The sequence below is a fragment of the Coregonus clupeaformis genome, chromosome 36, assembly GCF_020615455.1.
Source record: "Coregonus clupeaformis isolate EN_2021a chromosome 36, ASM2061545v1, whole genome shotgun sequence".
Lineage (NCBI taxonomy): Eukaryota > Metazoa > Chordata > Actinopteri > Salmoniformes > Salmonidae > Coregonus > Coregonus clupeaformis.
The window spans coordinates 8,857,333-8,871,438 of NC_059227.1; the positions used below are offsets into that span (position 1 = coordinate 8,857,333).

A 14,106-nucleotide genomic window follows, 5' to 3' on the forward strand; every position below is an offset into this window, starting at 1 on the left:
TGTTCAGTTGGCTCAGTTGATTCACTTCACACAATAGATCAAAGTATTAAATAATATGGAGGTATGTTTTTATTTAGCTGTGATAAACATTCTCAAAATAGGCTATTTGCGTACAGTGCCATTGCCTGCCTGCCTATGAGGATTTCAAGAGATTTGTGTAGGCTAGTCTAATGTACGCTTTACTTACTTATGAATATCTGTATGTATGATGGATTGTTTTACAAATCACCTAACAGACCCCAACTCAACACCTCCTTTACAAAGTCCTCCTAAATGATTCAATGCAATACTGCAGTAGTTTTCTTCTTATATTAGCTAGTTGTGATAGACTATTGCATTCTGTGGTTCACCAATGCTGTCATATCTTTGGCGCAGAGGCTTTTTGTAGGGCAGAATGGGCACTGGGACTCCCCTAAATCGATCCATTAAATCCAATCCTCCAAAGAAATTCACCAAGATGATGCCCAACTTAGCTGGCATGAAGCTGAAACAAAAGAAAATGCACTTGAGATCTCAAGTCAATAAGTTGACTATTCTAGAGTATAAAGTAACTCAGTGGTAGAGACTTCAAAACTGTTACATTCTCCCCATACGACAGGTGTCATTAGGTGTGGCGTATCAATCCCTGGATTCAGTGACTGACCATTGAGCTTCTGATACAAGTGAAAAGGCCTTGGGAAAAAGAAAAGAGACTACTGAGGTATGGAACTAATGTCTACCTTTTTAATGCCATGAGGAAGTACAGACTGGATGGTAGCAGTAAGTACATCTTCTCCCTCAGGATTGCATCAACAATCATCTTTGCTGCATCCCACTTGTCCATGATGGGCAGAAAAGACGGCCACCTAAACAACAAGGGAAAAGCTAGAAATTGCACGAGTATCATTATTGCCCGTTTTAGTTACCCGAGGGGGGCAATCATATAGGAATAACTTACTTTGTCTGACATCCTCCAAACATGGTTGTGTTGATCAAGTAAGGACATACTATAGTAGTTTTGACCCCCTCCTTCTTGAGGACAAGCATCTCTAAGGCGATGGATTCAGCAAATCCAACGGCTGCAAACTTGCTTGCACAGTAGTCTGTCAACAATAATTGTTTCTGTTATATTAATGTAATTGAATTATTATTGAATTCTGTGGAGTAACACTATGGATAGAAGCTAATATTGTTGTGTAGCGGGGCTCACTCCGAATAGTGTAAATGACCCACATGAGGATTCACCCACCTGCTAATCCGTTCATAGCAAACAGTCCTCCATGACAGGCCACACACACAAGATGCCCATGGTTCCTGGACATCATAGCAGGGAGGAAAGCCTTGTATGTCTGTACAGATTCATGTCAGAGAGAAATGTATGGATCATCATACAGAATACAGATCAACTCTTAAATAATGTTTGGATAGTTTTGTTTGCCTCCCCAGAAATTACAAGCTCAATTACCCAGAAGTGAGCAGCGACATTGACCCTCAGTGTTCTGTCCACCATGTTGTCTGGGGCCTCTGTGAAGGTGTACTTTCCTGTCACTACTCCTGCATTATTCACCAAGATGGAAACATCCCCCACCTCCCTCTTTACCTGTTGAATCAGCAGGTGAGTCAAAGTGTACATCAAATCACACACAGTGCTTGGCGGACAAGGTACTTTTTTCTCCTGTTAAACATGATATTACCAATTACACACAGTGTTCACATTATGATACAAATTATTGTGCAAATTTAAAAAGTTGACTGGCCCAAAAGTTATCTCAGGTTTTATTCAAACATAGAACAAACCACCTTACTAGGTCTGCAACTTTATACACCTCAGTCCGTCGACTGCAGTCACAAGCATAGGCATAGACACGTATATCCAGTATCTGGCGAAGTTCCTTGGCTGTCTCATCAAGAGCTTCCCAGTCGACGTCCCATAGGACCAAGGTAGCCCCACGACGACCCAGCTCCTTGGCTATCAGTTTGCCAATGCCATTGGCTGCCCCTGTTATCAACACTATTTCCCCTTCCACGTCCTTTCTGGGTGGTTGGATGAACAGACGCACAAGGGCCTCAAACAGGTAAAAGATTGCTCCAATAATGAGCTCAAAAAATTCCTTTATGTAACACAAATGTAATAGAAAGCCCTCGAAACACTGGATCAAATGGTTGTGCATATTTGCTCGTATTACAATATTTTTTTCCCTTTTAAAAAGTCTCTAGGTTATATCTTCAAATCCTTCTATGAATGTATTGATCCTTTTCTTCAAAGTCTTGCTTTAACGCAACATCATGTCCCTCTCTCTGATTAGCCTCAGATGTCCCTCCCCTGTCCTAATGTCATACGCTGTCATATGAGTGTTTTATTTTGGTTCTCTCATATCTGCTGTGTCACATTGGTGATTGACCTGTCACCTAGTAGTCAGTGGCCATTTGTTATCGAGATAATTTTAGATGTGGTTAATGTTAGCCAGAGACCCGATGATAGTGGTTTACTTTTGTGTGTGTGCTACCCACTATAACCCAGTACAGTAACTCCACACCTATAAACCACCCCAAATATACAGTAATTTACTATAACTACCCCATAGCCTACCATAGGCCTATGACAGCCCTATTACTATCATTAACGTTACTGCCACTACCATTAGTAATAGTTGTAGCTACTGAAGTCACTGCCACTACCAGGAACTATATAGTATAGGCTTGTAGACCTAGTAGCTACTAAATACTAGGCCTACACAGAGCAAAACAATTTTTGACCCCCAATAAAACGCATTTAACGACCATAAATCCGTCGACTGGCAAAAGAATATGCATCTAACTCACCTAGTTTTCACCCATTTCGTATGATGTCATAACTGTAGTATACGGGTTTATGTGCTAAATATTGCATGGTTGGGGATGTAGCTCAGTGGTAGAGCGCATGCTTTGCATGTATGAGGCCCCGGGTTCAATCCCCGGCATCTCCAAGTGAACTTTTTATTTTGCAATTCGAAAACACTGGTATATTGTTTTTCATTTGATGCGTTTTGATATAATATTAGCTTTGCTGTGTTTGACAAATATTATATAGCCAAATGTTGAAAATAACACAAATCCGAGCTCCGGATATTTTCGTGTGTGCGTTAGGAGTTAGTGCAGGGTTTCCCACACTCCGTCCTCGAGACTCCAACGGTTTTTGCCCTAGCACTACAGAGCTGATTCAAATAATCAACTAATCATCAAGCTTTGATAATTTCAAACCAACTGTGTACTGTTGGGGCAAAAAACAAAACGTGCACCCCTTGTGGTCGCCACGACCGAGCAAACTCTGCTGTAGTGGGTTATAGTCACTGCTTAATTTGAGCCGGATCCGGCACATCACCGTTTTGAACTGTTTCGTTCCGGAACCTATTTGGCCGGATCCGGTACCTCTCGTGGCATAAAAAAATACTTTTACTTTTTGCAATGTAAAAATGTTAATAAAAGCGATCAAAGTTCATTCGAGTTGCCTCTTCTTTAAAATAGCATAATATGAGAAAGTAGATTTTCAGCAGGGCCTGATATTCTAAGAGTTGATTCGGGTTGGGCCTGCCTGGGTTTATGTTTTGCACAACATTGACCACGTTTACATGTGCACAGTATTCCGGATAGTAGCTCATATCCTGCTTAAGGTCTTATTCGGGAGAATCTGTTTACATGCACCTTTGATATCAAATAAAATAAAATAAAATGTTATTTGCCACATGCGCCGAATACAACAGGTGTAGACATTACAGTGAAATGCTTAGGTACAAGCCCTTAACCAACAATGCAGTTAAAAAAAAAAAAAAAAAAAAAAAAGTGTTAAGTAAAAAATAGATAAGTAAAAAATAAAATAAAATAACTAAAGAGCAGCAGTAAAATAAAATAACAGTAGGGAGGCTATATACAGGGGGGTACCGGTACAGAGTCAATGTGCGGGGGCACCGGCTAGTCGAGGTAATTGAGGTAATATGTACATGTGGGTAGAGTTAAAGTGACTATGCATAAATAATAGCAGCAGCGTAAAAGAGGAGGGTGGGGTGGGGTGGGGTGGGGGGGCAGTGCAAATAGTCCGGGTAGCCATGATTAGCTGTTCAGGAGTCTTATGGCTTGGGGGTAGAAGCTGTTAAGAAGCCTTTTGGACCTAGACGTGGCGCTCCGGTCCCGCTTGCCGTGCGGTAGCAGAGAGAACAGTCTATGACTAGGGTGGCAGGAGTCTTTGACAATTTTTAGGGCCTTCCTCTGACACCGCCTGGTATAGAGGTCCTGGATGGCAGGAAGCTTGGCCCCAGTGATGTACTGGGCCGTACGGACTACCCTCTGTAGTGCCTTGCGGTCGGAGGCCGAGCAGTTGCCATACCAGGCGGTGATGCAACCAGTCAGGAAGCTCTTGATGGTGCAGCTGTATAACCTTTTGAGGATCTGAGGACCCATGCCAAATCTTTTCAGTCTCCTGAGGAGAAATAGGCTTTGTTGTGCCCTCTTCACGACTGTCTTGGTGTGTTTGGACCATGATAGTTTTTTGGTGATGTGGACACCAAGGAACTTGAAGCTCTCAACTTGTTCCACTACAGCCCCGCCGATGAGAATGGGGGCGTACTCAGTCCTTTTTTCCCCCTGTAGTCCACAATCATCTCCTTTGTCTTGATCACGTTGAGGGAGAGGTTGTTATCCTGGCACCACACGGCCAGGCCTCTGACCTCCTCCCTAAAGCCTGTCTCATCGTTGTCAGTGATCAGGCCTACCACTGTTGTGTCGTCGGCAAACTTAATGATGGTGTTGGAGTTGTGCCTGGCCATGCAGTCATGGGTGAACAGGGAGTACAGGAGGGGACTGAGCATGCACCCCTGAGGGGCCCCCGTGTTGAGGATCAGCGTGGCAGATTTGTTGTTACCTACCCTTACCACCTGGGGGCGGCCCGTCAGGAAGTCCAGGATCCAGTTGCAGAGGGAGGCGTTTAGTCCCAGGGTCCTTAGCTTAGTGATGAGCTTTGAGGGCACCATGGTGTTGAACGCTGAGCTGTATTATTATTATTATTATTAGTAGTAGTAAATGAATAGCATTCTCACGTAGGTGTTCCTCTTGTCCAGGTGGGAAAGGGCAGTGTGGAGTGCAATAGAGATTGCATCATCTGTGGATCTGTTGGGGCGGTATGCAAGTTAGAGTGGGTCTAGGGTTTCTGGGATAATGGTGTTGATGTGAGCCATAACCAGCCTTTCAAAGCACTTCATGGCTACAGACGTCAGTGCTACGGGTCGGTAGTCATTTAAGCAGGTTATCTTAGTGTCCTTGAGCACAGGGGCTATGGTGGTCTGCTTGAAACATGTTGGTATTACAGACTCAGTCAGGGACATGTTGAAAATGTCAGTGAAGACACTTGCCAGTTGGTCAGCGCATGCTCAGAGTACACGTCCTGGTAATCCGTCTGGCCCTGCGGCCTTGTGAATGTTGACCTGCTTAAAAGTCTTACTCACATCAGCTACGGAGAGCGTGATCACATAGTCATCCGGAACAGCTGATGCTCTCATGCATTCTTCAGTGTTGCTTGCCTCGAAGTGAGCATAGAAGTGATTTAGCTTGTCTGGTAGGCTTGTGTCACTGGGCAGCTCGCGGCTGTGCTTCCCTTTGTAGTCTGTAACAGTTTTCAAGCCCTGCCACATCCGACGAGAGTCAGAGCCGGTGGAGTACGATTCAATCTTAGTCCTGTATTGACTCTTTGCCTGTTTGATGGTTCGTCGGAGGGCATAGCGGGATTTCTTATAAGCGTCCGGGTTAGAGTCACGCTTCTTGAAAGCGTCAGCTCTACCCTTTAGCTCAGTGTGGATGTTGCCTGTAATCCATGGCTTCTGGTTGGGGTATGTACGTAAAGTCACTGTGGGGACGACGTCATCGATGCACTCGGAAGAATCCCGGAACATATTCCAGTCTGTGCTAGCAAAACAGACCTGTAGCTTAGCATCAGCGTCATCTGACCCCTTTTTTATTAACCGAGTCACTGGTGCTTCCTGCTTTAGTTTTTGCTTATAAGCAGGAATCAGGAGGATAGAGTTATGGTCAGATTTGCCAAATGGAGGGCGAGGGAGAGCTTGGTACGCGTCTCTGTGTGTGGAATAAAGGTGGTCTAGAGTTTTTCTTCCTCTGGTTGCACATTTAACATGCTGGTAGAAATGAGGTAGAATGGATTTAAGTTTCCCTGCATTAAAGTCCCCGGCCACTAGGAGCGCTGCCTCTGGATGAGCGTTTAATTTCCTGTTTACTTATGGCCTTATACAACTCATTGAGTGCAATCTTAGTGCCAGCATCGGTTTGTGGTGGTAAATAGACAGCAACGAAAAATATAGATGAAAACTCTCTTGGTAAATAGTGTGGTCTACAGCTTATCATGAGATACTCTACCTCCTGCGAGCAAAACCTGGAGACTTCTTTAGTATTAGATTTTATGTACCAGCTGTTGTTTACAAATATACACAGACCGCCACCCCTTGTCCTGCTCAAGAGTATCCCTGTAGCCATGAATAAACAGAATATTCCTCATTTAAATTCATATGGGTTAAATGGAATAGTAACTGAAATATTGACACTGACTGTAGGCCTATAACCTCTCACATGTAGCGCTGCGTAGTAGCCTATAATATGAACTCCTGCAGAATTATGCATTTTTTGCAGTACAATGATACAACAAATGTTTATTTAGTCTTGGGAACAGGAGTGGAGAAATATGATTTATTTATTTCATAATCTCTTGAGAAAATGCGAATGCATGTGTAAAGTGTTATCTTTGACACTGTTATGCAAGCAGACAGTAGGCTATTTCAATCACATAAAATATGCACGCACCCAAGACTAACTAAAGTCTTATCAGAAACGTGTTTATAATCATTTTCTCAGCTTTTTACTTCCTTAAAACCGGTCAAACTGATGACATTTGGACATTTTGCACAGGACCAATCTTTCCACTGTTTGGAGTTATTGCGTTTTCTCCCCGGTCACTAAACGAAACAGACAATTTTACCAGTGTTAACTAGATTACTAATGCATTCATCTATCAATGTAAGACATTATTCTGGTGACGAGGACAACTTTTTGTTTTGTCTTCTGGGGCAACAAGTTGTGACAGAAGAGAAGCTGCATGTATCTAACTATAGTTGGCAAACAAATGGCCTACCAAATGTTGGAAATTATAATATGACCTACCAAATGTCGGAAATTATGAGCAGAGAGTTGTCTAAATTAGGGTTGAAAGTAGCCAGTAGGCTATGCGATAAAGTACAGCCTATGAGCAAAATAAATTAATATGGAATTATGTTGGATCGAACTGTGCAGGTAGCCTACTTTTTGAAGTGATTTGTTTGACAATCAGATGAAAACATCTTCACACAACACCCATAATATGCGAAACCGAGCCTGTGCAGACCGCGAAAAACAACAGTAAACGGGATAAGATGTTTACATGCCACAGTAGCCTATCCCATCTAGATTCAGCATATCCCAGGCATCTTATCCGGGTTTCTCATAACCAGGATCCACGCTTTTTCGGGTTATTGTAAACGGGATATGATGTTTACATGTGTTGCAACATGTGTCAACAAAAAAACAGAATACTTAAGTATCCGGAATAATAACGGAATTTCGGTGTGCATGTAAACGTGGTCAGTGTAACCTATGTTTGAGACCAACGGATGGCCGTGGCTGTGTGAGAAGCGCACCTGTATCTCTCACAGAATGAATACGAGATTAACTTTATATGATCTCTCGCCCTCTCTGCTCTGATTCTGTAGATATGAGCCTGCACCTCTCATCTCTCCAGCGTTGCACTTCATCATTTCTTTCCTTATAGAGTAATATCCGCGTGAAGTGTTCTGGAGGAGCTGCAGCACCCGGTCAGCAAATATGTCAGCAAATCTGTCAGCATGCAGACAAAACAGGCGTTTAGCAATATTTCAAATACAATCGCGGGAAAACATAGGTTGGAAAGCAAATGGCTCCTCCTGAAAAGAGAAGACTCTAATCCATATGCTGAAGGCTACCAAACTATTTGATCAACTTCCAAATATTGTTTTAAAACAAGCGAGAGATAGGCTTTGTCGTATCGCGTAAGTGCTGGCAATTATTGCTGATGAACAAAGGAGTCCGCTCATACTGAACCTGGATCATAAGATTTATTCATATCACAAGCTTCAGCATAAGTGACAGATGTCATGACATCCGGAGAGCGACTGCCCGGATTGCAATGGTCGCTCTGCCCTTTCTTTGTCTAGCCCCTACTTATAAACAATGCAAAACGATGGGTGGCTCCCTCTTCTGGCCAATCACCAGTCTCCCCTGGGGCGTCACCCCACAACTGGCTACTCTTGACCTAACATAAACAACATTCCATTTCTTCATGAAAAACATTTAACAAAGGCATAATCCTAATACACGACATTTCCCCCCTTCGAGACTAACTAAAAGTCTCGAAAACAAACAGAATAGGATTATGACAAGTAACAATTTATCTTATTGAGTATCTTTAACATTAAACCAAAAACATTCTCCTCTAGAGTGTATATACTTTTCTATGAAATATGACTAACTGTTTATGAAGTGTGAATACATTACTATGAAATATGAACAAATCTTTATGGAGTGTAAGAGCGAAAAACTGTCCGGCAGCCATCTTTCCAGATCCATCCATCAATCAAGACAGTAAAATTCTCTCACGGTTCCTCTGCCCCAGGCAACCACCTAGGTACTCCCGATAAACTCATAAACAATGTAAATGCATTTGAAACTATGATGCAATTAAATACACATGTAAGCCCCTGCAAACAAAATCCTATCCAAAAAATATCCACTCTAAGGCTGGTCAACCCATTGGACCCTATAGTGGACCTCTCCCTGCCTAGACTCCCTGTCCCTAAGCATCAACGAAATAAACAAAAACATCTAAGATCCCCACATGTATTCAATAACATCAAATATCATTCTACAAAAATTAATACGTAAGAGTATGACACAAATTATGTATTACACATGTCTATATTTCATTGCAGACACTGGAATGTAGTCCACTACACTTCATCTCCCCGTAGTCTCCTCTTCCAATGTATTGTTGATGATGGAATCGGAATCTTTCCACACCTTCTTTGTTCCATCTCCTCCAGTCATTGTCCTTTCATATTGTCCCTTCATATTGTCCTTGTTTGAGTATTTCAATCTCCACATATTCCCCCAAATGCTTCTGGAAGAAAAGAAAAGACCAAACAGTATCTTTTGCAAAACAACCCTTTCCAATTAAACATCAATATCAACTAAGAATATAAAAATTATATATAAATGATTTATGAATCAATATACATGATAGAATAATGAACTAGGATAATTATTCATTCATACACTTCCCCCCTTTGATTCATAAAATCATACTAAAATCACCCTAATATTGAAAAAAATTGAAAAATGATCAAAAAGGATATTTATCATCCAGTCCCCCTTGTCCATCTTCATCCAGATCAGGAACAGTCAACAACGGCATCTGAGTGTTGTCTCCAGGCATCACTCTCCAACCTATCTCAATATCATAGCTTTCTCAAAGGTCAGTAACAAATTACAAACCTCACACACAGTGCTATCAAAGCTGCAACTAAAATCTGAACCATCACTGCCCCTACTGGGCCTACCTGATCTTGCAACCAAGTCTTCGCTGACCATCCAGCTCCTTCAGATCTACCAAACGCATCCCTTATATTCTTCAATGCATATATATCCCTAGTGATAATATCTGAACTATCTGGACTCAAAGTATAACTAATATTATCAATATGATCTTCCCAAATGTTACACCATACCATGGAAAAAGTCCCCCCTTCTCTCTTGGACTCATCCTTCAATGATAGGCTTGAAGACTATGACATGTATTTTTCATCCTATTTCCAAACCTAGCTTCAGATTGATCTGTGTTCAGTGCTACCCCTCTTTTAATGGTAAAACCTCATATGGAAGCTTCAACGTTGACATGTAACAACATCCTGTCCATCCATAGGGTAAGAATATATATGCTTTATCACCACAAACCCTCAAAATATCTCTAAAATTCCCAATAGTCACATTGTCAGGCAAAAGCTAATCTTTTAACCCTCAAAGTCCTGCTCTTCTTACTAACTGGAACATAAAAAGTAACATATTTCTCATTACTACCCTTAAGGTCATGCATATCCAAAGCTATCATATAACATCACAATCTGATATTCCCATAAACATACCCCTTACATCATATGTTTTATTAGAACAAAAACAACTTTTAGCCCTCAATGGTTTCACCTCCAATGCTTCAGGGTTTGCTGTTACCTGATTTTTCTTCCCATTTAACAAATTCCCATAGGGTAATTCATTTAACCAAGAACCCTTAAACCTAGGCTTAAACAAATGTTTTGACAATGACATTATTTTATCTGTTACTGATTGTTGTTGATACAATAGCTATGACAAAGCATAAGATTGACACATACTTGATAGAGGTCGAGCGACCGTCTCTAAAATGTTTGACTGGAATTCTCAACAGACATGGACCCTCAAGATTCCTCACTGATCTTACAGAATGAGCTGCTGGAACCAAAGATTCCTACCTGCTATCTTTAATTTTCACAACAGAAGAATCAAACTACATGCATTTAGTTTCTCTCTTCCCTAACGAGCGGTACTGATCAGATACCTCTCCTTGTCTGTTATCAAAATCAAAGACCTCATCCTGTACCTCCATGATAGTATCCTTCACTATTTCAGATGAATCTATATTGTTCTCTACTACTATCTGCTCTCCTATTTTAACCCTATTCGTACTATCATTGACAGCACTCTCCATCCGTACCATAAACCCCCGAGTCCTTCTTGCTACCCCCTTTAATTTCAGAAAAGTTGTTGTCGGTGTCGTACTTCCTACATTTGCTATTGCCATCGTATCATTAATCCCTTTCCAAACTTACCATTAAAGTAGTTGATTTAGTTTATGTATTAACACTCTTAACTACTTCTAGTGGGAAAGCTACCGATATCCTATGTGCATTATTTACTGTTGGAGTGACTACTGTAACATATTCTTCCTGAACTCCTTTGGTGACTGTGGAAACTTCAACAGACTTCAAATCTTCCATTATAAGCGTCACTTTACGAATTACATAGCCCTTTAACCAATAATTCTTAACCGGAACAAATTTTAATGCTTGCACTAGATAAGTACACATATATTCTCCCTAATCTTCTCTTATCATTTACGCAAAATAAGTGAACAATCACTCATAACCCTCTTCCACTTCATATTGTTGTACAAACTATACCTCCTTTGACTAGGTGCAACAGGTTCTACATCTGGTCCTGATAACAATACTTCTTCTCCATAATTATCTCTCCATGTGGGAGGAACGTCCCCATCCTAACCCTAATAAGTATTTTTAGTCTAAAATTGGTGCTGGAGCTATTGGTTCCCTTATAATCAAATGCGATATATTTATGGCTTTAATAACTATCAATGTTGAAAGAGTTAAATTGCTTCTCACTGTTGTTTTAATAGACTGACGTGTTAATGTCCTTATTGTTACTTCATCTAGTTTCCCCAAAGCTTTGAACTCTTTGCTTGTATTTCCATCTATCACCACTAGTGTCACTTTTTCCAACTCTCAGTCCTACCTCTAATCCCTTACTTTCAAACTTTTGATTATAAAAAATACACCAACAATTACCTTGATCTTCCTGCTGGGAATTGTAAATATAGATACTCAATCACCCTCAATCTTCTCTTATCATTCAGCAACACATACTTTCTCAATGCATCTGCTCCTAACAGATCTAAACTCCTACCATATCTTCCCACTAAACTCTAAAATGTCCTTCACCACTGTTCTCTCTCTCTTACTACTAACTTTGAAACTTAGCTTACTGTCTTAGAGTTCCTTCAACCCTAGTTCTCCTAACTTATTTTAATCTAATCTTTTCTCCTAACCTTTAAAAACCTTTTCCACTGATTTATTCACAAAATCCCTTCACCACCAATTTTTAGGATATGTGATTGGGAAAGTCCCCACATGCTTCTGACTTCTTTACACACAGACTTGGCAAACGACTAAACACCTTTTAGCCTAGCCTGAAATCTCTTGGTGTAAGAATGTAACCCAGAATAACAGTCACCCCTTTTAACTTTATTTTCCAGACAGATTGTCTAATAGATTATCATCCTTCCTATGATATTATCTTTTTAAGCCAATATGATTCCCAAAAACCCTCCTTTTTAAAATCTTCTACCAGACAGCCGTTTAGTGTACATCCTATTGTACAGTTCAATTTACACCATGCATCTCTTTTCAACAATGCAATAGGTATATGTTCTAATATTAGTATGTCTATTTTAATTTCTCTTTGAGTTCTATAGCAGAGCTCAATTGGCTCCTTAAGAGTAATTAACTGTTTTACCTCAAATCCCTATCCTAATTAGTTGATTTTACATAGTGAGATGTTTAACCTCTTTAGGCTCAACACAGATAAAAGCTTTTCCACTATTCACTATCACTTCTCATAGTCCTCTGGTTTTACTTCAATTGTTAGATATTTTCTCTTCTTCTCTAATCGGTGCTATCAGCTGACACCCCCCTTCGTATCTTCTAGGCACTCTAGAATCCTTAGGGTTCACCTGGAGAACAGGTGATCTTGACTGACCCCTGTATCTTCCTTAAAAATGTTCTCTGTTGTTTCCTCCTGACTTATTGCAGTCACAGGTAAAGTAACCAACCTGTCCACAATTATAACAGTCTTCTGAAAGTTGCTGGAAGTGTAGCTGAAATCTTCCTCCTCCTTCTAAGCCTTCTCGTCCTCTTCCTCTCCAATTCTGTGTCTGTCCAGAAACTGGCTGTGGATATGAAACACCTGGTACCCCCCTTGGTGGCTGGTACAATTGCATTTGATCTTGTTCAGTTGAAGCTGTAACAGTGATTGTTGATTTGGTTCACTCTGATTCTTCATAACCAAAGCTTCTCTTCTCCACCAGTTGTATGATTGAGTTTTCTGAGAGTTTCTTGGTCCTGTTCTTTCTTGCTGTTGACATATCAAGATTCTTCAAAAGCTTATATTCTAAGTTCTGTCCTCGAAATATCATCTTCCATCATCTTCTCACTTTTCTTCAGCTGCTTGGCCTCAATGTATTCTTCTCCTCCAATTCTTGGGATCCTTTTCTCAGCAGGTTTTCTCCTTCTGTATCTTCTCTTCTTGAGTTGTTCATCCAGTTGTGTTACTTCTTCTAAACTATTCGCTTTATCCAGGCATGATAAGCATCGGTCCATATCTCCTTCTATTTCTTCTGTGCCAATCATTGTTGAATAAAATCCTCTTGAACATAAAGCACCTTTAATCTCTAAGTCTTCATCTTCCCGAACCTCATTCTTCTCTTAGTTTCCAGACATCTCGGTTTTTCTTACTTCTGGAGTTTTGGATTCATCTTCATTGTCGTTTCTGCTTGTCCTCTATCTATTATTTGTTCATCTTCATCTCTGATGCAATAATCACCCTGCTGGATGATCACTGGAAGCTGAGGATAAACATCCCTAAGCTCTACTTCCTTCTCATAAGGTGGGTGTCTTTTTGCTGAATCCGTGTGTGAGAAAGGTGTACTAACTTCTGCCATTAGTTTTCCTGTCACCTTCTCTATACCGTTGTTTATCTTATCGCTGGAATCTTTTATCAGTTTTTGTTTGAGAATGAAGGGCAACTTTTGTTTCATTTGCCGGATAACCTAGCAATACTCTTAACTAAAGGATTACCATTTTGTACTATATCAACCGATGTAATGACTTTCATAGCCTTGATGTCGTTTTTCCCCATTATAACAACCCTTTTATATCCCTTTATTGTGAATTATTTTATTTTAGACTATATAGCCTATGGCTTCCCCCCTTTAATTATTAATATAAACCAAACAACCCCCCAAAAAAAATATACTGGCCCCCCCCGTGGGAATCAAACCCACAACCCTGGCGTTGCAAGCGCCATGCTCTACCAACTGAGCTACAGGGGACCATGTACTTCTACTGTAAATATTAATTAACTACATCTCAAGATTGAGTTGTGTTTTGATTTTGTAACGCCTGTTACAAACCAGTATCTTGG

At 40.7% G+C, this 14,106-nt stretch overlaps 1 protein-coding gene and 1 non-coding gene across 2 annotated transcripts; one reads left to right on the plus strand and one right to left on the minus strand.

The window, feature by feature from the left end:
• Nucleotides 1-51: 51 nt before the first annotated feature.
• Nucleotides 52-3,721, minus strand: si:dkey-221h15.4 (uncharacterized protein LOC563950 homolog). The gene is made up of 6 exons (XM_041865564.2): nucleotides 1,785-3,721; nucleotides 1,445-1,579; nucleotides 1,229-1,328; nucleotides 938-1,082; nucleotides 720-845; nucleotides 52-484 (listed from the first exon to the last, which is right to left on the minus strand). Exons 1-6 carry the CDS (start codon nucleotides 2,148-2,150, stop codon nucleotides 316-318), a joined length of 1,041 nt encoding a protein of 346 aa, XP_041721498.1. The 5' UTR covers nucleotides 2,151-3,721; the 3' UTR covers nucleotides 52-315.
• On the plus strand, nucleotides 2,874-2,945 carry trnaa-ugc. The gene has a single exon. It is a non-coding gene; the product is annotated as a tRNA-Ala (tRNA).
• Nucleotides 3,722-14,106: the final 10,385 nt, after the last annotated feature.

Excerpts from the sequence above, each read along its gene's own strand:
- si:dkey-221h15.4 (XM_041865564.2), bottom strand. The coding sequence starts at position 2,150 with ATGCACAACCATTTGATCCAGTGTTTCGAGGGCTTTCTATTACATTTG. Across the intron at positions 1,329-1,444 it reads ATGTCGCTGCTCACTTCTGG|ACATACAAGGCTTTCCTCCC; the intron begins GTAATTGAGCTT and ends GAATCTGTACAG. Across the intron at positions 846-937 it reads TTTGGAGGATGTCAGACAAA|GTGGCCGTCTTTTCTGCCCA; the intron begins GTAAGTTATTCC and ends CTTGTTGTTTAG.